At 38.6% G+C, this 24,887-nt stretch overlaps 1 protein-coding gene and 1 non-coding gene across 3 annotated transcripts; both read right to left on the minus strand.

The window, feature by feature from the left end:
• Window positions 1–6,548: 6,548 nt before the first annotated feature.
• LOC121997676 lies at window positions 6,549–17,055 on the minus strand. Of its 2 annotated transcripts, none has more exons than XM_042552227.1 (10): window positions 14,649–17,055; window positions 14,257–14,496; window positions 13,320–13,449; window positions 12,150–12,299; window positions 11,789–11,976; window positions 11,635–11,704; window positions 10,617–10,823; window positions 9,635–9,867; window positions 8,251–8,467; window positions 6,549–7,157 (listed from the first exon to the last, which is right to left on the minus strand). In XM_042552227.1, exons 1-10 carry the CDS (start codon window positions 16,919–16,921, stop codon window positions 6,972–6,974), a joined length of 3,894 nt encoding a protein of 1,297 aa, XP_042408161.1. In that variant the 5' UTR covers window positions 16,922–17,055; the 3' UTR covers window positions 6,549–6,971. The 2 variants fall into 2 exon arrangements, with proteins under 2 accessions (XP_042408161.1, XP_042408160.1); XM_042552226.1 differs by having other exon boundaries at window positions 12,150–12,302; window positions 14,649–17,054.
• Window positions 17,056–24,338: 7,283 nt separating this feature from the next.
• On the minus strand, window positions 24,339–24,444 carry LOC121998846. Its single transcript, XR_006116637.1, has one exon. It is a non-coding gene; the product is annotated as a small nucleolar RNA R71 (small nucleolar RNA).
• Window positions 24,445–24,887: the final 443 nt, after the last annotated feature.

Below are 24,887 nucleotides of genomic sequence, written 5' to 3' on the forward strand. Positions count from 1 at the left end.
TCTTCATTCTTAGACCTACATTTCTAGATTCATGAATCTCAAATGTTGAAAATAATTCCTCCAAATCACTTACCTCTAAGTCCCTAGTAATAAAATATGCATCTACTAGGGTTGACCATTCCTGAGTCCTAGGAAATGCGTTAAGCGCGTACCTTAGTGAATCTCAGTTGGTTACCTTTTCTCTGAGATTCATGAATCCGGCGATGAGCTCTTTGATTCTTGAGTGGAGGTGTGCTACGATTTCTCCTTCTTCCAATCGGAGGTTGCATATCTGGTTCCGGAGCAGATCTCATCTCGTGAGTTTGGCTTCGGATGTATTTTCGTGTAGCTCCAAGAACTTCTCCCAAAGTTCGTTTACTAATTCATATGCGCCGATTCTATTGACTTCTTGCAGAGGCAGCACGCTCAGTAGATGAAATTTGGTTCATCCATATGATACGAAGTCTGCTTGCTCCTTCTTGGTCCATTGAAATTCTTCTTTGTCCTTTGATGCTACAAAATCATATTTCAATATTAGTAATAACTCAAAGTCTGTTTTGAAGAATACCTCAATTTTTCTTTTCCAAAACTCGAATTCCCCCTCGAACTTAGGCAAGTAGATGCTTGGTTCAACCATCTCTTGTGCTTCGATCGGCGGTTAGTCCTTCTGAAGCATCTTTGCTCTAATACCACTTGTTGGTCCCTTGGAAGCCGACAAGAATGGGTGAATTGCCTGCACAAATAATGAACACCCTTCTTGCTCTTTATAGCTTGATTAAAACTAACACTTACATAAATAGAATTTAAACAACTAATTAAAGAGAGAAAGAGGCACCAAGGTTTACTTGGTTTACAATCAGGAGATTGCTAATCCAAGATGTTGAAAGTTCACTAAAGTCTCCTTCGAGCCGAGAATCCTCTTACAACAGTTAAACCATTGAATTACAAAGCTAAACATGAAAGGGATTGATTACAAGTGTTGTGTTTAGCTTTTGGGATCAGGGTTATATTTATAGCCCTGATCGAGGTGTTTGGAAGGGTTCCAAGCGCTTGGACGTGGATAAATTTTATCTGCGTCGCATCGGATCGCGACAAAGTGTGTTTCAATAAACTTTCTAGTCTGGGCGCCTAGAAGGGTTCCGGGCGCTCGGAAGGTGGCGATACGACCCCACTGGGCGAGGTGCCAAGGTGATCCGAACACCCGGACCAAAGTCAACTTCCTTGTTGACTTTTCAGTCCGGGCTCTTGCTCTGGCTCGGCTCGCATGGGTGATTTCGGTCATCCGGAATAGGGCTCACCCTAACTCATTTTTTGACCTTCTCGAGCAACCTTCCGCTCCAACTTTTAGTCCCTCAGAACCGCCACACACTTCCTTCTCGTCCGCCAACGTACTCTTCCGCAACGTCTCGTCCCTCGGACACACCGAGCCCGTCGACTCTCTCCCATTTATTCCTTCTCACTAGCTACATCTTTTGCTCAATTTCCTGTGCTCCTAAGTTCCTGCACACTTAGACAAAGTGTATCAAAATATAACAAAACTTAATTTGACTTAGTTGATCACATTAAAACTACAATGGACACTTACATTTTATACTAGAAAAAGTAGTTTACCGGAATACTAGAAACAGTTAATAAAGAAAAAATTCACAAGATAGAAAAGCAAGAAAGGATATAGGCTTATTCATATGGAGTTATTGATTGTGTGAAACCATTCTCCTGATTGAAGAGCTGGTGGAAGGAACTAGCAGTTTAAATTAGAAAATTTCAGACTTAAACAATCAATTTTATCATTTTCTTCAAATCCAATGGATGAAACAGAAAGTTTTCTGAGAGTCAGCTCCCTTATTGAAGGTGCTAGATGCTTCTAACTGCAATAATTATATTATATGTGCCAAGTTATTAATTACAAAACAGAAAGAGGACACAAATAATAACACACACACTCACTCACTCATACTCACACTTTATTTATCTATCCATCTATCTAAATGTTCTATCTCCGAATGACATGCATGCCCAAGATCCACACCCTAACCTCGTAAAAGTTTATTCCACATTAACAAAGCAGGAATAAAACCATATGATTAATGTAAGACAACCACATAAAAACCAGCACCTAACACCAGACAATGACAACCTATAGACTATAGTCAACATGCAATACACCATAGAAAACTATCATGATTCATGAATAGCTCCTCAAAATACTACCTAACATGTTGTATATGATAAAGAAAAAAAAATCGGAATTGATACCTTATTCAAATAAACCGTTCAAAACATTATCCGCTTATTTATTCTGTGTTTGGGATAAGTTGATTTTTAATTTTTCTTTAGATAAGTTATTAGATTTTTCTCTTTTTGACTTAGATTTTGACAATATGTAACCTTTGAGAAGACAGTAATTTCTTTGATTAATTAATTTCACTTGATTGTCGATTCCTTTCAAATTATCACCCTATCAAATCAGAATTGATATTTAATAGACTTATGATAAGTTTATATTTAATTTTCCCTTACATAAGTTATTAGATTTTTTCTCTTAAAATGATATTGATTCTATTCGAAAGTTGAGAAGATGATTAACCATGAATATGGCTCTACTATTAATTAGATGAAGACGTCATGATGTCCTATAACACAAGGAGCATTAGTACTAGAGCAGGAAAGGGGTCTTCAGCGTTGGCCTTTCGACACTCCAATCAGTACTCAGTTCAGGAGAAGAAAATAATAGAAGCAAGCAGTAGCAGAAAGCGTGTAGAATAATGAAGCATCACATACCTCTAACTACAGGTGAAGACCCCCTTTTATAGTGTTATTGTAGTGTTTGTGCGTGCATCCCAAAATATGTGCATGTTTTCCAAAGCCTTCCTAAGTAGGGATGTAAACGAGCTGAACTGAGCCGAACAACATTAAGTTTGAGCTCGACTCGTTTAAATTATATTCGGGCTCGAGCTCGGCTCGAGCTCGAATTTAAAATCACAAGGCTCGAGCTTGGATTGTTTTGGAATTATTAAGCTCATGAACAATTCGAGTTTAACTCGTTATTAGCTCAATTATCATAGTTAACAAGTCTAACTAGTTAAGCGAGCTCAAGCTCGTTTTCGGGCTTGTAATATAGCTCATTTTTGGGCTCGTTTTAAGACTTATTTTGCAGGCTTGTTAAGCAAGCTTGAAAACTCATTTGAATAAATATTCAACAAACCTAATGACTAAAATAATATAAACTCAACACATCATTGAGCATCCCAAGCTACTACATTAAACTTCCAAACTCAACACACAATTGAACATATTCGCCAGCCCTTTAATCGAGCCGAGCTTGAGTCTGAGTTCATGAGCTTATAAACGAACATGTTCTCGAGCTCTTTAAACAAGCCGAGCTCAAGTTTGAACCTGAATTCATGAGCCTATAAATGAACATGTTCTCGAGTCCTTTAAACGAGCTGAGCTCGACTCTTTAAACGAGCCGAGCTCGAGTCCAAGCTCATGAGCCTATAAATAAACATATTTGTGAGCTCACAAGTCAAATATCCTTAAGCTTGAGCTCGGCTCAATAAAACTGTCGAGCTCGAAATTGAGCTCAAGCTTGGCTCAATAAGCTAAACGAACGAAATCGAACGAGCTTTTTACCGAATCGAGCTCCGAATAGCTCGCGAACCATTTGGTTCATTTACATCCCTATTCCTAAGAAAAGACAAGTAAGTCTAAAAGTGGCTCTGACACCTTCCTTAAACGAGCACACAAATTTCTATGATGTGACAGACTAGAAGCTTCTAAAGTATGATTTGCTCACAGGACATTCTCTATTATCGACAGCACAAACTTCTAAAAGAGTAGGGTACTGTGGGCCCATAGGGCCCACATAGAGCTGACCGGCTGCCACTCAGTCGGTGGATCGCCAGCTCGGCCTTACGGAATGTGGTCAGCTGTTCGTTCTTCACTCGACCCTTCATTTTATTGCGAAATCATGTGTTCGATCGGCCATTAGATCAGATCGGATAGGCGGTAAGCCAGGCGAAACTTGTCTACTCGTTGGGAAGAATGGTTGATCGACCATCCTCCCTGCTCGACTGAGGCAATTAGTCATGCTACTCGATACCTGAGTCAAGATAGGAGGTCTATCCAAGCGAGAGGCCTGGGCAAACACTCACGTCGAACCAACCCTATGACCAGCTTGAATAAATCACTAATATTGTTAATATCTTTGACTTCTTCTTGACTTTGACCACCACCTCAATCGTTTTTTCCTAATTTGACCTGTTCTAGGGGGGTCCACCTTTATCATCATATCAGGTACTTTGACATGCTTATTTAAAGAGGCGCTATATAACCTTTGAGAAGATAAATAATTTCTTTGATTAATCAATTTCATTTTATTATTATTGGAGGTTGATCCCTCAAAGTGATCATCCTATCCCCCATTCTCATTACCATGCTCATGGGCAGAGCCACCCTTGGGCTAGGGTGGGCTCTAGCCTCACCCATTTAAAAAGGAATACAACTAAAAAAAAAAATTATAGCCCCGCCATCATATTAATTTTCTTTTATTTGAATTGGTTTAATTAAAGTTCCAACGCAGAGCAGGCATTTTGCTTGAACTTTAAACAGCCCCCTCGGAGCGATGCGGTAATTGAGATATGAGATATTGTCACATGAAGTCTTAGGATCGAAACTCGATGCGTTTGAGCATGCCCTCCCTCATGCCTTGGCCACTTGCACTAATGGCTAATAATCACCCATGATTTACCTTCTCCATGTTGACCTAGGGACGGGTTGGAGAGGGCGTTGAGGGCGAGTGAATCACCTTTTTGTCACATGTCACACTTGAACTTTAATTAAACCAAAAAAATTTCAGCACTTTATCAGTACCACCCACACGATGTTTTTGCCTCATGCCGCAAGAGCAACTGGTGCTACCACCTTGCTTGTTCCTCCTCGCAGCCGCAGAGCCACAGGTACGAAAGATTATGGTTTCGATCCTCTTTGTCCTTTTCCTTCACTAGGTTTGAGTATATCCGTTCATCTTTGAAATGGATTTCCTTCGACCTCCTTTCTCAACGGTGTAATCTCTATATTTCTTGAAGATCTTTACGTTATTCTTCACTTGATATTTCATATTTATGTCCGGTATAGGCGTCCGACAGTGACTCGATGAGTACAATCACCACATCCCTTCTCTCAATAGCATGCGATATCTGGCGATTATCACCACAAGTTTATTTTCTTTTGATATTATCTCTACGAGTCAACTACTATCAATATCCCTGCTTATATTATTTCTAGGAGTCAACTACTATTTTTCTTATTTGTTATAGTTCATATATTATAATTATATCATTTACTTACATATTAAATCTAATATATTTATTTAATTGACAAGTTAATTCGCCTTATTTTAACTCTTCCAGTTTCTACAGCAACAATGACATGAGTATTTTTAGTTATGAAACTTGTTGAAATAGTTATTCATAATAAGATGGAAGAAGAGTTTTTAGTAAATTCTATGGTCATCTAATTGAACAGAAGTTCGTTGAAAAAATTAATAATGATATAATAATTAATAAGTTTGCTTCTAAGAAGAATCAAAGAGTAAAACTTCGAGAGTCAATTCTAGGTAAATTTAGATCATGGTTGCGCCCCTAACCATGCTCTTGAGGTTTCAGTAATGTTTTTCATATTATCACAAATTGGAGATTCTATGAGGATGAATTCCTCCCTTGTTAGCGAAGTAGAGATCCTATCAATTTTATTTCTAAAGTAGAAAGGTATTTTCTCCTACACAACACATCAAATGATTCTAAGGTGGAAATAGTTTCTTTGTATTTAGATGAAGAGACTCCCCATTGGTATCAATTATTTGTGTCATCATGGATCATCAATATGGAAAGAATTTGTCGATAGCCTTCTTACTCGTTTCACACCTCAAAAGTATGGTAATGCAATAAGGAATTATCTAATAGTTAACCAATCACAACGGTAGCAGAATATGATAGACGCTTTCTTCGACTCTTTAACTAAACTCGTGATTGGTTAGAACAAAAACTATTAAATTATTGAAGGACTTCATCTTAGCCTCCACAAAAAAGTGAAAGATGTATTATCCTCACACCGTAAAAATTGCATGGTTGCAAGAAGAGAAAGTCAATGAAAAAGTGCGAAAAAATAATTAGTGGCGTCAAAATCATAAATGTACACAAAAGAGCGTATCGATGAATGAACCAATAGAAGATTCAAAGAAAAAAAAAATGATATCAATGAAACCAAAATATATCAATGAATGAACCAACTACATTACTCACACATTAATAGAAAAAATATATAATTTTAATAATCGAATAAAAAACTAAAAAAACATTTTATCATTAATGAAACTATAAAATCATTTTAAAAAACACATTAAATCTCAAAGGCATTTTACAAATTATTCCTTAATTTTAACCAGTCAAATGGTCCAAAATAATTTCCACCATAAAACTTTAATAGCTTTTAACCAATTCCCAAAATCACTAAATCAACGTCTCTAACCAATTCAATCTTACAATCAAGTGTGCTACGGGAGCTTAACATACATAATCCACCAACGACTGCCATTTTATTCTTTGAAGATGGACTTGGAAAACATTTAATGAAGATTCATGAGATCTAGAGAATAAATAAATCTCTTAAAAAAGTTTCCCACATTTTGGGAATGTACTTTAAAAAAAAAAAATACAATGTTATGATTGATAAAAATACTGTCTAGTCATCTTCTTGTAGCACTCTTAACTATCACAGAGCCACCAAATGAAATTGGCAAAAATAGGCTGAAGCTAGGAATGAAAAGTGCTGACTATGGCAGCACAAGGTGGAAATTCTTTTCCATGTCAATGGATGAATGTCCGTTGGATACAGCTTCGGAGGCCCAGCCAAGGGCATATCTGCTTCACTGCTTGATGGATTCTTGACTGGATTCCATGTATTTGGGTGTAGGAAACATTCGATGAATGAATTTACTTGTAGTAGTGAGGTGAGTCTGTCCACCTGTGACGTGTACGGCCATATTCTCTCCGTTCATACGGACTGCTTTTCGTATCATAAGGATTGTTGTAACTCTCGTGAGGTTTACTTGTTTGTCTCGCACTGCAGCCTTTTCTCACCATGCTCCTTGTTGCCTCTTCATCATCATAAATTAAACGCTGTCACAAGAGGCAAAACATGCTTTGAGGACAAATCCATCTTGAATATAAAATTATCAGAATTACTAAAATTGGACAAGGATCTGAGAATACAAGAATCAATAAGAATATATGTCATCTTTTCCTACTGAACCAACCCACCACATTATTGTCCAATCGAAAGTAAGGCTTTGATGAGATCTGCTTGATTGAATAAAGTACAAAATGGAAAATTTCATTCACCCAGTTACCATCTTCTAGCCTTAGAGTTTCATAATTGTCAAAATACTTAAGTGCTCAACTCTTGCCATTTCACCTCCTAACCATTAACAATATTACTTGTAAAAGTAAAGTGGCGCGGACATGGCATACCTGCCACTGTCAATATTCTGTTAGCTGAATTAATTTTGTTAATGATTAGGAGGTGAAACGACGAGTTTGAGTACTTTGACGATTTTATAATTCCAAAAGATATTTTGAAAAAGTAGGTGCACCTCAAAAGGCAAAATGACAATATCTCAATAAAAGAATGAGAGACAATCAACAATCCAATAGAAGATACATGAAAATATTGCAGATGCTAGACTAACTTGATACTAACATGACCAAACCACGTTCAAAAACTTCACTTAATTTAAGGATGAGTTTTATTTGGTATTACTAAATAAGAATGAGTTTTTAGTAGGTATCATCAATTAATAGGTGATTGAGAATGAAACTAGGGCAAAATATAATTGTCTTAGACTTGGCAATCGAAACTAGCCTAGTATCATCAAGACCATATAGTACATGTTCCTCATCTTGCAGTTAACTCCAATGACTAGCAGCTATTGACTCAATTACTAATTTACCAAAAGAGGCATAACAATAAAGGAAAAAATATGAATGTATTCTCAAATGCTCAAATTTTCGATACATTCTTAATTCTTCTTTTAACCACTATTGTAACACGCCTAATTTAGTGCCACATGGCAGGTTGTACAATTGTCATCAACTCCAATTTAACATCCAAGGAAATTTAATAAGGATTTTTTTTGCCCAAACTTTCTTTATGAAAAAGGAATTGTTAGATGACTATATGAATTGCAGTAGCTAAGTAAGAGTAATTGCATACCTTGGTGGGGTCTGAAAGAACAGAGTATGCCTCTCCTATCATCTTGAACAACCTGTCAGCATCCTTTTGTACTTCAATAGCCATCTGTTTCCATGAATCATCATCAAAATTCTCAGTCCTTGTTATAAACTGCCCGGCCTTGTCTGGGTGGTGCCTCAGAGCAGCTTTTCGATAAGATTTCTTTATGTCAGCCGAAGAGCTAGATAGTTCGAGCCCCCTAAATCATAGACATAGAAATGAAATTGTAAGAAAGGGAATTTTAAAAGCATCAGAACTAATAAGCAACTTAAAAAAATTAATATCTCAAAATGGATGTAAAAAAGAGAATTTTTAAAAAATGATGCTTAGAAGTCAATTTCCAAAGAGATATGAGGGGCACATATATTATTCTTGTTGTGCAATGAACAAACTGTCCCAAGTTGGAACTATAAATCACTTTTACATAATTTACTTTGGACGCCCAGTTTTTGAATCATTCACCTTGTCTGCAGGCACTACAACCGGAGACATGATGGAGATTAAACAAATTTTGGTTTAATCTGAAAATTGAGAGGGCAAATGTAGAGAGAGAGAGAGAGAGAGGAATAACCTATTACTAATAGCCATCGGGACTATATGCTTAAAATATAAGAAGTTTTATAATCGGAGAAAAAAAAAGTAAACACACTGGAGGAGTCTGATGGAGACACAATACCACCGCAACAATTGAGAAGTTAAATGATATGCTTTGGATTCATTCACAAATGAACTGAAAATTGGACTATAGTTGATGACAATCTTCAACAGATATCTTCAAAATGTGCAGTTGGCGATAATATTCAAAGGACTTAACATAATCTTCTGTCTTAACTCCTCATACAATATACCGCACAGTTTTGAAGTTTGCAGATATAAAATGATAACTTGTAAAGCTTATCAAGTGAAAGAGATTATGATTTGAGTATCTAGAAGATTAGAATTCCAACATTTACTCCAGAATGAAGACTTTGACCCTTATAAGAGAGATTGTAACACTCTAGTCCAACATTGAGTTGTGGGCTAATCAAGGGGTTCATACTTCATACACTTTATATGAGTAAACAACTCTAATCTTACACATTTCCAGCAAGTGGACAAACCCAGCAAGTTAATGACTCAATTCTCATGTTTAGGCAACTAAGTACTTGTATATTGGTTCTAAGTAAGTGTTGCACATCCTTGATATTACATATTTAAATTCATGTTGTGCACTTTTGAGACACGGATGTATCATTTAAAAATGGCAGGAAATCAAGTTAACGATTTGTATTTGCTATTAAAATCAACCTAAAAAGTGGATATCAAATTCAGACCGGTAATACACAAAACATTAACCAGCTATAAGCTGGTTAAATCAAGCACTTACAATATCATATACAAATTGAGAGTTGTCTCCTTTTTGGCCTCCTCTTCCACACTGCGAAGACGCAAACGGGCACCATTTACATCAGCATTGCAACTAATTCTTCTTGAGACTTCATCTCGATTATTGTTATCCTTAACTTGCTTTTCCAAAAGAGAGACAAGCCTTCTGAGATCATTAGCTGCTTGAGCATAATCTCTAATCATCTCGTGCAAGGTAGCTCTCCGAGATATTGCCTACAATGTTAGGGAACAGTAACTAAAACAAAGAAACAATAATTCCTGGAGAAAGAAACTGCAACTGCTACAGAACATACTGCATATTACATAAAGCTGAATCAACAGTGTTAAAAATCTGAAACTCATTCATTTGCATTCATTATTAATTTAATAAGTATAGTCTATACCTGATTTTCAGTTCGTAAAATTAATCATTTCCTTAAATAATTGTTTTGTTAAACATAATCAATTAGGTTCCAGTCAAATGGAGTTCATATATCAGTAAAAAATGAACATAAATATTATGATCAACAATTACCAACCAATGGCAATAACAGGAAGAGACACTCAGTTAAGGTGAGTATTAAAGGGGCAGTCAAATAGAAAAGAAAGTCCTTGCAAGGTAAGAGCTTCAATTAAGTCCCACTCAAATTCAGTTAAAATCTAATTGGAAGAGAGAAGTTATATTAGTAAAATTATTGGCATCAATGAGGAGTCGTTTATCTTGATTCCTAGAGAAAATAATAGCAGAGACAATTTCACCATAACCAAAAAGTTGCAAAGATATATTTAGAGTTCACAGTTCATACAAGGCCAAAGCAAAAAGCCTGTAGTATCCAGACAACACAGATACAGTCCCACATAAGCAACAGATAAGATACAAGAGCTAGTCAATCCAAAATTTAAGTCAAATTCAATATTAATACAGTAATACTAAAAGATTTCAAGATTATTAAGATTGTCTCTAAAATCAATAAACAACCAACCTTTGGATAACTAGGATCAAGTGCTATTGCTATACTACAATCTGCAATGGCATCTGTTATTTGGCCTAGTGCTTGATAGGCTGCAGCACGATTAGAGAAGCAAATTGCTGTAAAAGGATGTGATTCACTATTGCATGCTAAAGCAGCAGAATAATGTTCTACTGCCTCCTGATGTTTTCCTGCTTGAAAAGCTTCGTTGCCAGCAGCCTGAAATGAAAAAGTTCTCCAAATGTGTGAATTCCAGAACAATAAATAAAATGTCAAATACAACCCAATTTTTTAGTGGTAGGGGGGAAAATATCAAATTTGCTGATTGTTCATAGACAATTTGTCCCATTGTAGAGAAAAAAAAACCAAGAAAGCACAATCCAATAAATGACTCACGAGGAGTGAGGAGTCCATTGATATCAAAGTAGTACCGCCGATAGGACCACACTGCAGAACTAAAGGGCGGAGGTGATACTTAACTCTCTTATGCTCCCTAATCCCAACATCAAAGGTAAAGGACTCGTTTTAATACCATGTAAAATAAAAACACACAAGGATGCCCAATCCAACTCCAAAGATGAAGGTGCTTAGGTGGGGAACCCCTTGATGCTTAAACATAGCTGAGAGGGTCTTGCCTAACCATGCAGGACTACAGTGAGGAAATGACTTTACTCTCTGAGCCATGCCACAAAGAACTTAACAAAAATATACAAGCGAACAATTAAAAAGGTAAACAGACTCCATAATGAATTATTATTTGCCGATTGGGACAGATATATTTCTTTTTCTTGGACATGATTTTTATCAACTAATGCAACATAGCAGGATACCTGACCAAAATAAATAAATATATAAATATATTGCTTGTTTAATAAAATATTAACAAGTTATACATAAGTTTAAGACAACTTATTTTTTCTTTGTCAATCAAACTACATCTCCTTAAAGTTACCCAAGTGGCTTGAAATGATTCCGAAGTTAAAACATTGTTCAATTGTTTAACTGCTAAACAATGTAGCCATAAAGTTACCTTAAGACGTAAGAGCTCACTTATGGCATCAAATAATGAGGCCAAAGACTCAGTAGAGTCATTATCATTCCTGGGAAATTAGCAAGAGAAATATCAGACTGGTTTAAAATGTATTATTATGATGATTAATGAGAGGATGAGATTTTAGTAATACTTGTCCAATATAGATATTGCATCTGCATGCTTCTTTAGAAACACAAATGCCTCTTCAAGCTTCCCTAAATAGAAATAAGACTTGGACATAAGACGCCAGCGCCAGAGCTTCACAGCATTATTTTGAATGTTTTCAGCCATGTCAATTGTGTGTTCACAGAATTGGATTAATTCTTCATAATTCCGCAGCTGCCATGTCCAGAACAACATTTTAGTCACAAGAAAATGGTGAAAAATGTCATGCTATAGACTTTAAAAAGGATATGGTAAGGAAGTCTTCCATTTCTGATACACATATCCGAACCTTTTTTCAGAGAGAGAGAGAGAGAGACAGAGAGAGAATGAAAGACAGTAAGACAAACCATTAGAAGAGCTTCTGCTTTTCTTGCCATCAGTCTGTCACAATACGGGCATATCAGTAGGGCCTCGCATATCAATTGCAATGCCCTTGATGCTTCCACAGATGATCTTTTCAATATATGTCCATCTGATTGAATTATATAACCAGCAACCTTCTGTTCCAATAAACAAAATATCAGGGATCGTAGAATATTTCACAGATTTAAGAGATTAAAACCTGTAGATGATAAATGTTATAATAAGAAAGGATTTTGAATATCTTATATAAATGAACTGAAATCTTATGAATGAATAACAAAAACACTATTTTCTTTGACTAAAACTTATTTTATTCTAGGTATACAAAGAAAGAGGGGCAATAGTGTGTCTGGTAGTCATTGATTGAAACTTATTATTGATGTGAATCACTAAAAAAATTCTATCACGACAATGTTGACAAATAGCAAGAGTAAACCATCTAGTCACTTGTCAAAAACAGTGACTTGATATATTTGCTGAAATGTTAAGATTGCTTCCCGTCTGCTAAAGAAACTCCTCTGAATAAAAGAAATCATTCAGGTCCAAATAAAACTGAATGACAATGAAATGTATTGTTTGCCAGTCTAGCATTTTGTATCAGGCAATAAGATTCAGGTTATCTTTATAAACATCCAAACCATTTTTGCCAACAGGAGAAATATTAGTTGCAGAATAAATCATATTCAACACCATGCCATATGAATTGAATTGAACAACGGATCCATGTCATCTACTAAGCAGTCAACAGTATTTAACTAAGAAAGATTCCCACTTTTCTATTCATATACAGAGACAAAACAATAGGAGATGAGGCATCACCTTTCAATTTCAAACTAGAGTTCCAACTTTCTAACAAAACCAATTAGCAAATAGAACTTATCATTCGCACTGCTAAATTAGATGATAACTAGAGATGCCAGAGAAGTCCCAATGAATAATTTAAGCAATTGGTGTTTATGGAGATTTTATCATGTTACAAGCAACAAAAAATTGCAGGCACAAGGTGATAGCGCACTTTCAATGTTTACAAATAAACAGACTATTAGATAGGAAGAAATCTATCACCGATAGACTGTTTCGACTTCTGTCCAAAGACAACACCTATCAATGAAGTGAAATGTTAAAAGTTGTATCAGAAACAAAATAATATCCACCTGAGTCTTCTGTAAACCATCAGAAGCTTCATTCAAGATTTTCTGATCTAATATATTATTATCTTTTTGTTCCAAGCACCTCTTGAATAATTTAGCAGCATCTTCAACTTCTCCCAATGAAAGAAGACAACTACAACAAATTTAAATTGAGTTTACTCTTTTTGATTTCAATAAACAGGAAAATGGAAAATAAAGACAAAAATAAACTGCAGTGGAGATCAGTTTTTTCAGAAGTCAAACTGCCACAGCAAACTTACATATACTCCCCCAAGTCTTTTTATGTCACTCATCATAAGAACTAGCCTACAAAAATCTTGATTTAGGACTTAATACACTGGATGCTTCATCCATGAACTATAATTGGCTAATTACCATATTCATGGGTGGATAGAATTAGAAGAGAGCTTCATATAATTTTTCTTGGTGGAAAAACAATTTTGCTCCACTGGATTGTGTGGAGACAGAGTATCTCTAGGGGTAAATGAAGGTTGCAACTTGCACGTTAGGACTAAAAGATTGAATATAATGATTGAAAGACAAAAGATGCACTATTTATAAACTGATAAAATATCACAAGACGATAAAATGCAACTAATTTTGAAAAAAGGAATAAGAATATTGTGCTTCTGTTGGATCAGTTTTACCATTATTTGATAACATAATGGAAAAGTATAGTAAATCTGGTTCAAAGTTCTAGAATGTGTAAACAATAGATAACCAAACACGTTTGTCATGCGGGTAGGTTCATCCTTCATATCTCAATAAGCTGTCTTCTGTATCATCAATATTTATAATCTAGCCATTTGACTACTGGCTGTCCAACATGACCAAAAACAACAACAAAATGAAATAAGATGTCCGCATTTAGAAGTTCATATTTAAACCTAAGAACATAGATGTCATAATGATTTGTGCCAAAAGAAATCAGAGATCATACTTTGCAGCCCTAAGTTGGGCCTTGATAAAGCTAGAATCAATTGCAACCGCCATCATGCAGTCAGAAAGTGCGGCTTTCATTCTTCCAAGAGACATTCGTGCAGCTGCACGATTGCTGTAGCAAAGCATCAAAGCCCTGTTTCCACTCCTGTGAACTTTGTTGGTATGGATGGAATTCAACCCTCGAGTATAAAACTCCTCAGCTTTTGACATATCCCCGTTTGAATAGGCTCGATTGCCCCTAATGCAGATCAAGTAAATATATTACAAAGTGCCAAAGATAAGACTGATGACTGCAACAAGTATATGAGATTATCTTTAGAATCTACCTCCAACAATAAAATATACAAGTGATACTAGTGACTGTAAAGATAAGAAGAAAAGGAGAAATACCTCTGACGCCACAGGTCACAAGCTTCCTGCTCTTCAACACTAGCAGCAACTTTGGGCTTCAGATTGTTTCTCTCTTCCAAATTTCTCTGTGTCACTTGTCTGACATCATCTCCGCCTAGGGTTACAGAGGGAATGTCTCTTTGATCTTGTCCAGCAAGCGGCTGACCAGAACTGGCAGCATGAACAGGAAGTGCATTCTCTAAAAAGGGAGCTGAGGAAACATTGTGATTTCTGGTTGAATTGTTTAGAGTCTTTGAACCTTTCTTCCTACTTCTCATTCTATGTACATGTTTTGACACTGGTAATGACCCTTGATCAAAAGGTAAAGAGACAAAAGTAAAATCAGAGCAAGTGGAACCCTTTAAGCTGGAGCTAAGTGTAGATAACTTTTCGCTCACAGTATCTTGTGGCTCGCTGTCTGGACTACATGGATTTGTTTCTGCTTCTGTTTTTGCATCTTTAGATGCAAAAACATAAGTTTCTCTATTAAGTCCTTTGCTTTGCTTGCATGTGACAGAAGATCCAGCAACAAGATTCCTCGGAGGATCATGCCTAGAGCCATTATTTTCTACTTTCCCAAGTGTTACACTATCATCAATTGCATCCAAATGGAGTGGTGCAGGAATTGATTCTTCTCTTGTTCGCTCAACAGGCTCTACAGGTATGCATTCTTCTTCTTCAAAAATAGTTTCACAATTTGAAATAATATGATGTGACTCATCATTAGATGTCACAGAAATTTCCCTAAAATCTTGATCGACCACCAAACCCTCATGGTAAGGAGAATAGTCCATTGGTGACCAACCAGCAGGAGATAATTGTTCGATAGTTTCAGAAAGTTTTTCTTCAGGAGCAGGTGCCTGAGAAAAGTTTTTGTGAAGTAGAAGGGATTGTTTAAATTTGTCTCTCCGTGTATTTCTTCCAGTTTTAGCTCTTCCTTTCTTCACATTGAATGCCCTATGTTCTGAGGGTCTAGTAAACAGACTCTCCTTTGACAACCCAACATTAACTTGTACAGGACCTTTAAATTTCGTCTGTGGTGATTTTAGCTCTTCGTATCCACCAGTAAAACTAAATCCGGTTGCAGGAGAATGTATCTGGGATGATGATGACAGATCAAAAGGTTTAGCTGCTTCCTTGAGCCTACAGCAGTTATCTGTTTCAGATGAATGAATATCATCCTTGTGCAAACTATTATCCTGCTTACATGCTCGAAATGTGAACTTAGAATGAGTATTTGGAGAGTGAACGTCTGATGCTAACATCTCAACTGATGCAGTTTTCTTACTTCTGTCACCAAACACAAATGCAATTGCTGGATTGCCCGGCTCTTCATTTCTGCTTCCCAACTCACCTTTTACAGTTGAATAATTAGCCACCTGCGGCAGTGAATCCACAGAAGTACAAGTGAAGTAACTTTGAGCGCTATCATGATTATGGCCGTAAGTATTTTCCACGTTAAACTTAGCTCTCTCATCGTCTAGCTCTGTATTCACCTCAGTCTGTCCATTCAGATTCTTTGAAGAGGTAAGTTCTGAAACAATATTTTGACCTCCAACCAACGCATTGGCAGGCCTTACATGTTTCACACTCTTATGAGAGGGATATCTTTTTTTGTCGGACTTGGGGAATTTTTTCCCAGTGCTCCGTCCAAAACTAGGGTCTTTTTTTGCAAGGCCTCCAAATACAAAAGCACCCACATCGTTCATTACAAAACCAGCACTCTCAACCTTTGCCGACTGAGGATCATCTGAAACGGAACCCTCCGAAGTCGTTAACCCTGTGTCGGACTTGAATGGATTCCATCCATCAAGCTTCTCTTGAAGCCCATGAGCTTCACCGACCTGATTCCCCTTCGATGTATCCAACTCCGCGCTCACTGGCCGAGAGTGGAATGAGTTGCACCCCGAACGACAATCAGGATTCACTGTCAAACGTGCCCTCGCCCTGTTTGCACCAGCATGCTTCTTCAACTTCGCGAGCCTAGGTTTGGAAAGCCCAGCAGCCTGCGACGGCTCACTGGAAGACGAAGCCAGCTGGGATGGGATAGAAGAAACAGGAGGTGTTGGGGAAGTAAACCTTCCGCCTAAATCAAAATTTTGCCCTATGTCACTCCGATCCGAGACGCCAGACGGGCCCGGATAGGGAGTGATGCGGCTAGCGAAGGAAGTAGGGAACTCGCCTGGAGTAGGGTTTGTCGAAAGGGGACGCACGCGATCAAAAGGGGAGGAAGAAGCGGCAGGAGACCGGACATCGACCAACACCGCAGGCATGTCCGGAGGTGTCGGCGATCAACTCCCTCGAGGGATCGACGGGGACGGAGGCTGGTGGGTTGGGGGCGATGGAGAAGAGTCAAGATCCTTCCGGGTCGGTTCGCTTGGCCCTTTATTTGAATCGCTCACCGTCTCAAAGCCAGTTGGCAGGAACTCGCTCGCCCAATAATTCGGTTGGCCTCTTCGGTCTGCCTCTTCACTCAGTGGACCTTAAACTTCACTCGATGAGTCTCTTCAGTCGGTCGACCTCCTCACTTGGTCGGCCTTAAGCCTCAACGGTTTACACTCAGTGGTTGACTTTCGATGGTTGACATTCAGTGGTCGGAACTCGACAGGCGACACTCGGCAGTCAGCACTCGACAGTCGGCACTCGACGGTTGGCACTCGGCACTCGGCAGTCGACACTCGATAGTCGGCACTTCACGGTCAGCACTCGGCGCTCGGCACTCGGCGGTCAGCACTTGGCAGACATCAGCTCCTGTTGACAGCCTGAAATTATCAGTTCAGGTCATATCAACATATAAGTTGAATTTAAGTTTGTATATTTAAATTCAACTAAACCCTCAAAAATCTCCGACAACATATTGTTTTTCCAACAATCTTGAAACATACCTGATTCTGTTGAGATAGCCACAGAACGAAATGTTGAGGTGCAACAGATTTAACACGTGCAGACCCCCTCCACCCCGATTAGAATTGTGTCAATCAGCCACGAGGAAAAGCCAGAAAAGTTCAGTGGACTGAACTTCAAGAGGTGACAGCAGAATATGCTCTTCTACCTGACCACGCTCAATCTAACTCGGTTCTTAACCGAGGACCCTCCCAAGCGTGCTGAGGATGCTAATTCGCAGACCATCAGTGCAGTAGAGGCATGGACTCGTTCTCAGTTCCTTTGCCGAAACAACATCCTCAACTGTCTTACCGACTCGTTATACATTGTGTATAGCATGAAGAGAACGACTAAGGAGCTGTGGGAGTCCCTGGACAAAAAGTACAAGACGGAGGATGCAAGGACCAAGAAGTTCATCGTGGGCTGATTCCTGGACTACAAGATAATTGACTCCAAGACGATGATCAGCCAAGTCCAAGAGCTTCGGATGATATTGCACGAGAACCACTCAGAAGGGATGGTTTTGAGTGAAACCTTCCAGGTGACTGCTATCATTGAGAAGCTGCCTCCCGACTGGAAGGACTTCAAGAACTACCTGAAGTACAAGCGGAAAGAGATGAATATGGAGGAACTCATTGTTCAACTTCGCATCGAAGAAGACAATAAAAGTTCAGAAAGAAAATTGTTCTCTCAGGCTATTGTGAAAGCCAACGTGGTCGAGCACGGTCAAAGCTCGAAACGGAAGAACCCTAAGACTTCCAAGATGAGACCCAGAGTAAGCGTCGACAAAAAGAAGTTCTCTGGGAAGTGCTTTAACTGTGACCGAGTGGGTCATAAATCTTCGGAGTGCAGGAAGCCAAAGAAAAAGTAGGAGATCAACCTGAACGAGCGACCAGAAATGGACAACCTCTGCGTTGTGGTCTCTGAGTTGAACATGATCGGTTCAAACCCGCTGCAATGGTGTGTCTGCTGCAATAAGGAGCTGCTCCACAACTTTGAAGAAGTCACTGAAGACAAACTGTTCATGGGGAACTCGACAACCTCGGACATCATGGGCTAAGGAAAGGTGGTGCTGAAGATGACCTCAGGCAAGGACCTTAATCTGGAAAATGTGTTGTATGTTTCGGAGATTCGGAAGAATCTAGTATCCGGATCACTGTTAAGCATGTTAGTTAGAGCCCTAGAGCAATCATTTGATGATTGTTGTATGGACTCATTGTATCATATTCTTGTATATAAATAAAGGCATTTGTTTTTGTTATTATACTTACTTGTATTGGTGCCAAATAATTAAGTATAATAGCGTCCTTGAGTAGAGGGTTCTTACCTATATCAATTGGTTAGTTGAACCGATAGTGAGATGATATAGGGAACACTACTCTTAATCATTCATAGTCGAGTATTAACATTCAGGGACAATGTTAATGCGACGAGACTAGCATGTAGGTCAATTAGATGACTTGATCTCACAAGTCATGGATATAGAGATATCAAGTTGACTCATGGGTATGCATTGGAGAATGTATACTGAATGATCCGCCATGGGAAAGTATCATGGATCGTTATATGAGTGTCATATACTTTCTCATGTGGCTATTAGTATGACTACTAGTCCTTGGACCTGAAGTCACTATGGTTCCCTACATAAGGAGTTACGTACTTTGGCTTCATCAAACGTCACTCGTAACTGGGTGGACTATAAAGGCGATTACTGGGTATGTAACAAATTATGCGGAGGGATGTGAGTGATGTAGATGAGATCTATCCCTCCTATATGACGGAAGAGACATCGATATTTTTGATAGAGTGAGACCACTAAGTGCATGACCATGCCCAAATGAGTCAATATAAGATATTGAGCTCATTTGATCGAGTGAGTCTACTTGGAGTTCAAGATTTAGATTGATTAGAGGATGACACGGTCTGTGCCTCATATTGATCAATCTAGATGTCTAGGATAGAAGGACAATGTCATATATTGTGAAGAGTCACAATTAGTAGTCACAAGGTGATGTTGAGTCTCAACATTCTTATAACTTGGATAGTAATGATGTCTTGCTAGATACCGCTCATTAGTTATGCTTTTAAATGGGTTTAGGAGCATTGCCAACGTTATAAGAACCTATAGAGTCATACACAAAGGACAATTAGATGGAGATTAGGTTCATTTGATGAACCTAAATGATTAGGTTTATGTGATGAACCAAATTGGATTAAGAGTAATCCAAATTGTGCTAATTGAGTTGGACTCAATTTGGTTCATGTATTAAGTGAGTCTAATTTGGACTTAGACTCATTTAATTAATTTAATTCAATGAACAGAGATTCATTAAATTAAAATTGACTTGAACCAATGGTTAGATTAGATCAACTAAGGGAGAGAAGTGGTCAAGTTTGACTTGACTTGAGAGGAAGATGAAGGGTCAAGTTTGACTTGACCATTTGCCACCTCATTGGTGAGTTGGCATTAAGTGGCTAATGGTGATGTGCCACATCATCAAGGCTAGCACATGTGTGTGCCACCTCATGAGGAAGATCAAGAGTTTTTGACTCTTGAAATTCCATGGAGTATATAACTCCTCATGAAAAGTGGTCGACCACTTTAGTGCTTGTGAGGAGTTTCATTTTGGTGAGTAACTCCTTCTTCCTCAAGCTCTTTCTTCTCTCCCTCTCCTCCACCCTTGGCCGAAACTTCATAGAGTGCTAGCACACTCTAAAGTTTTTCCTCCATCGATTTGTTCGTGTGGATACACATAGAGAAGTATCTACCTTTATACTCTCGAGATCCGGCGAACCTAGGACGAGCGGGATTACGCGAAGGGCTTCGCTTCAAAGGTATACCCTCTGATCTTGTAGATCTAGTGTAGATCTAGGAGTAGAAAACATGTATATGAAATCTTATTCTTCGCACGGATCCGGTGGCGGGGATTTCGGGGTTTCCGCAACGAAAAAAAAGCGGTTTTTGCGGCCCGAAAAACATAACAAAGCAAGCATGACTTTCGCATTATTTTTGAGTTGGATAGAGTTGTATTGTCTAAGAATGGAATGTTTGTAGGAATGACCTATGTATTTGATGGGTTATTCAAGCTCAATGTAATAGTCATTAGGCCCAAGATAAATAAAAATGAAAGCTCTTCCACTTATATGCTTGAGTCTTCGTGTTTGTGATATATTAGACTAAGACATGTTAACTACGATGTGTTGCATGGATTAATAAACATACAAAGCATACATGCATTCCACCTTGACTCAAAACACAAGTGTGAGATTTGTGTTGAAGCGAAAATGACAAGGTCATCCTTTCAACATATTGAAAAAAGTAATGAACCACTTGACCTAATCCACACTGATGTGTGCGACCTAAAAGGTATGTCAACACGTGGTGGTAATAAATACTTCATCACTTTTGTAGATGATAACACAAAATATTGTTATATGTATCTTCTCAAAAGTAAGGATAAAGCTATAGAAAAATTTGTTATCTATAAGACTGAGGTTGAAAACCAGTTTAATAGAAAGATTAAGGTGGTTTGAAGTGACCGAGGTGGTGAATATGTATCACTATTTGCTGAGTTGTGTGCTGAACATGGGATCAGACACGAAATAACAGCTCTTTATACTCCTCAGCAAAATGGAGTTGTTGAGCGAAAAAATCGAACTCTAAAAGAGATGATGAATGCTCTTCTATTAAGCTTTGGATTGTCAAAGTCCATGTGGGGGGAAGCTGTGTTAACAGCTAATTACCTTTTAAATAAGGTGTCCTGGAAAAAAATAGATAAGAGCCCTTATGAGTTGTGGAATGGAAGACAATCGTCCTACAAATATTTACGAATATGGGGTGTCTTGCCAAAGTGTTGGCGTCTGATCCAAAAAAGATTAAGATAGAATCAAAGACTGTTGATTGAATATTTATTGGATATGGACAGAACAGCAGTGCGTATCAATTTTGTGTGTATAAGTCACACATACCGGAGATACACAAGAACTCGATAATCGAATTGAGAAATGCCTCTTTCTTCGAGCATGTGTTTCCGTATAAGACCCCGTGAGGATGCTAGCTCCTCAAAACGGGCATATGGAACACAAGATGAAGATGATGATGTGGAACCTGTGGAGGTTGATGTGCGTAAATAGTATGATCGTTTATGCATGTTTTGACGCGCATTCACTTGCTTTATACGTATATATTCCTTGCATGATCGTCTCTTTTAGCATGTATTCACCATATATACTCTTTTGTTCGGATATCTGCTCTTTGTTTGGTTTTGTGTTGACAGAGATAATATTTGGAGCGAAAACGGTGATTATCGACGCACCAGGACAAACCAGAGAGCACGACCGTGTGGCCAATCCAGAGAGGGATCAGAGCACGGTCGTGCCTCACTACCACCAGTCAAGCAAGGTATGGTCGTGCAACCATGCACGGCCGTACCCCCATGACAGTGGCCAAGCAGCACACGACTGAGCCAAATGGCGCGGCAGTGCCAACATTCCAGTGGAGAGAAAGGTCACGGCCGTGTGACCTCGGTAGAGACGATGAAGGCCACGGCCGTGCAACCTCGCACGGCCGTGTGACTCAACCCGATAAGGATCCGTGTGAGGCCATGTGGATTCCACACGGCCGTGCGACGAAGAACATGGGTCGTGCCACGCCAAAACAGGGTTGTGCTGAATTCTGGGCAGATTGCAGATCATTCGTAATTTAGCCATAACTTTGCGCTTCATTGGAGTTTTGGGACGTTCTTTATATCGAAACGTATCTGACTTCAAGATCTACAACTTTGCTTCAGATCCAACAGAGAGAAAGAATTGTTTGCCCATGCTAAATGGCACGGCCGTGCCTCCCAACCGCGGGTTCAATTGGACCTCCACCCAGACTGCAGACCAAACTTCGAACTGCCATAACTTTCGGATTGGTTTGAGCCAGGTCTTGATCCAAGTATCAGATTGAAGATAATTTCAAGGGATACAACTTTGGTTCAGGGCGAATAATAAGAAAACATGGTCTAATAGATGAAAAACCTGGTTTACCAGACTCCTATAAATCTTGGTTTTCCTGGGCAGCGTGGAGGAGGTATAAAAGGGTCAAGAATCCTATTCTTTGATTATCTTTGGTTCGGGACTTCATCCCTCCCCTCGGGGAAAGCCGTCGAGCTTCATCCACCACCGTCCCTTGACGTTCCGTCCATCTCCAGAGCAAGGAGGCATCCCCAAGACATCGGAAATCTCGGCAAGCATCGCTTCTTCCCTTCCTTCTCATATCAAGGGTTGTAAATATGTTCTTTTTTATGTTTTGGGGGTTGTTCTTCCCCCACAATAGAGTAGACATCCTCTTCTAGGATTAGGAAGTATTTGTAATACGATGGAGATGTAGAACTATGTTGATTCGCCTTATTTCTATTCAATGAATTGTTTATGCCTTGTTCATACTTGATGAAGTTGTAAGTGTGACGTAGTTATGTTTCTTGCACGCTTTGCTGATTGATGTGGAGGATTGTTGATCACGCAAGGGGATGCCCTAGAGCGTATTGACCAAGGTACCCTCATGACAAGGGTAACCCTTTCCGGAGGTCTAAGACATTCCCTTAAAAGGAGAAACAATCCCATAGGAATTGCTGCTCTCGTAGAGAGAGTGCTCTAAATCGTATACCCGAGGGGCCCTAGTGACAAGGGTAACCCGTTCACGGACGTCTAGGACATTCTCTTGAAAGGAGAGGCAATTCCTCCATAAGAAAGTAGGAACCCGTACCATCTACCTTTATCCTTATTGCTATTTACTAGACACGAATTCCTGTGATCTACCGAGGCGCCCTAGTGATAGGGGTTAACCGTTACAGGATTTCACAGGGATCGTCTCTATTCGATACCTAGGGATATTGACCAATCTAACTTCCTACAAGAGCATGGACATAAAGGGTAGAAACTAAACAATCTATGTAGTATATCCTAGTATTACAATGAAATCGAAATCCTAGAATCCATCTCCCGAAGCTCATTCCCTCCAAGATCTCTTCTCTCTCTCTCAACCTTCCTTCTCTCTTCAATCACTCTCGTTAGTTTGTAAGCGCCAAAGCTAACTTTCGACCGTCTAGATAACCTACTTGTGACATCTCTAGTGCTTAATCAACAGTCCCTGTGGATTCGACAAATCTTTTATATTACTGACGACGAAACCGTACACTTGCAGTTGCGTAACAAGTTTTTGGCACCGTTGTTGGGGACTGTTCGCATTAACATTAGTAGATTAGCTATTTAGTTAATCTAGACTTGTGAATAGTTTTTTTGTTTTTCCATTTTCATAACTCAAAAAAAAAAAAAAATCTACATTTCCTTTCTTGTCTTTAAATTCTGCATTTATTTTTTTTCACATAGCATTTTACTTCTTGTCTTCCATTTTTTTTCCTTTTTTTAATTCTTCTCATAAATATTTTTTCTTAGATACCATGAGCGCTAATATGTCAAGCAGGTCCTTAAGAGATTTCTCTGCACCCATTTCTGCAAGATTTTTTATCTCCCATTGTGCAGCCTCATATTGAAACAGAAAGTTTCCAACTAGACCCAAAGTTAATTTCAAGAGAAGAAGTATCAGAAAGTCCTTATCTGCACCTTGAGAGATTTCTAGAGCTTTGTGATATGGTGGACTATGAAGGGTGTCAGCGGATGCAGTTCGATTGATGACATTTCCTTTCAGTATCAAGGATAAAGTAAGGACTTGGTTATATTCTCTTCGTCCTCAAAGCATCACAAGTTGGGAACAATTGGAGCAGCAATTTATGAATCATTTTTTCCCTCCAAGCAGAACAATCTACATGAGGAGTTGCATCACAAATTTTGTTCAAGCAAATGGAGAATCTTTATTTGAAGCATGAGACAGATTCAAGAGTTTACAAAGGCAGTGCCCTCACCATGGCTTGGAAAAATGGCTTACCCTGCAAATAGTTTATAGGGGAATTTCTTTCTCAGATAAATGTTATTTGGATTTATCAGCTGGAGGTTCTTTTATGAATAAAAGTGTGGACGAAGCATATACATTGATTGATCAAGTGACATTAAATCTCCAAGAATGGTCAGATAAAAGTTGGATGGAATCTCCTTCAAATATTCAAGAAGTGCAAGTCATAAATACTAGAGAGCCTGTCAAACGAAATACAGTTCAACCATCCAAGAATGTCGAAATTCGGAAGTCACAGAATGAGGAGTTCAAACATTTGGGGGCAAAGATTGAGAGCATAATTTCAAAATGGTTCAAAGAAGATCCCCCTCCTACACAAATAAGATCTAGTGAAAAGTGTAATGATGGTAAGTTGAGGAGCGGCAAGAATCATGAAGAACTTCTGAAAAATGACTTGTATAGAA

The sequence above is a fragment of the Zingiber officinale genome, chromosome 6A, assembly GCF_018446385.1.
Source record: "Zingiber officinale cultivar Zhangliang chromosome 6A, Zo_v1.1, whole genome shotgun sequence".
NCBI lineage: Eukaryota > Viridiplantae > Streptophyta > Magnoliopsida > Zingiberales > Zingiberaceae > Zingiber > Zingiber officinale.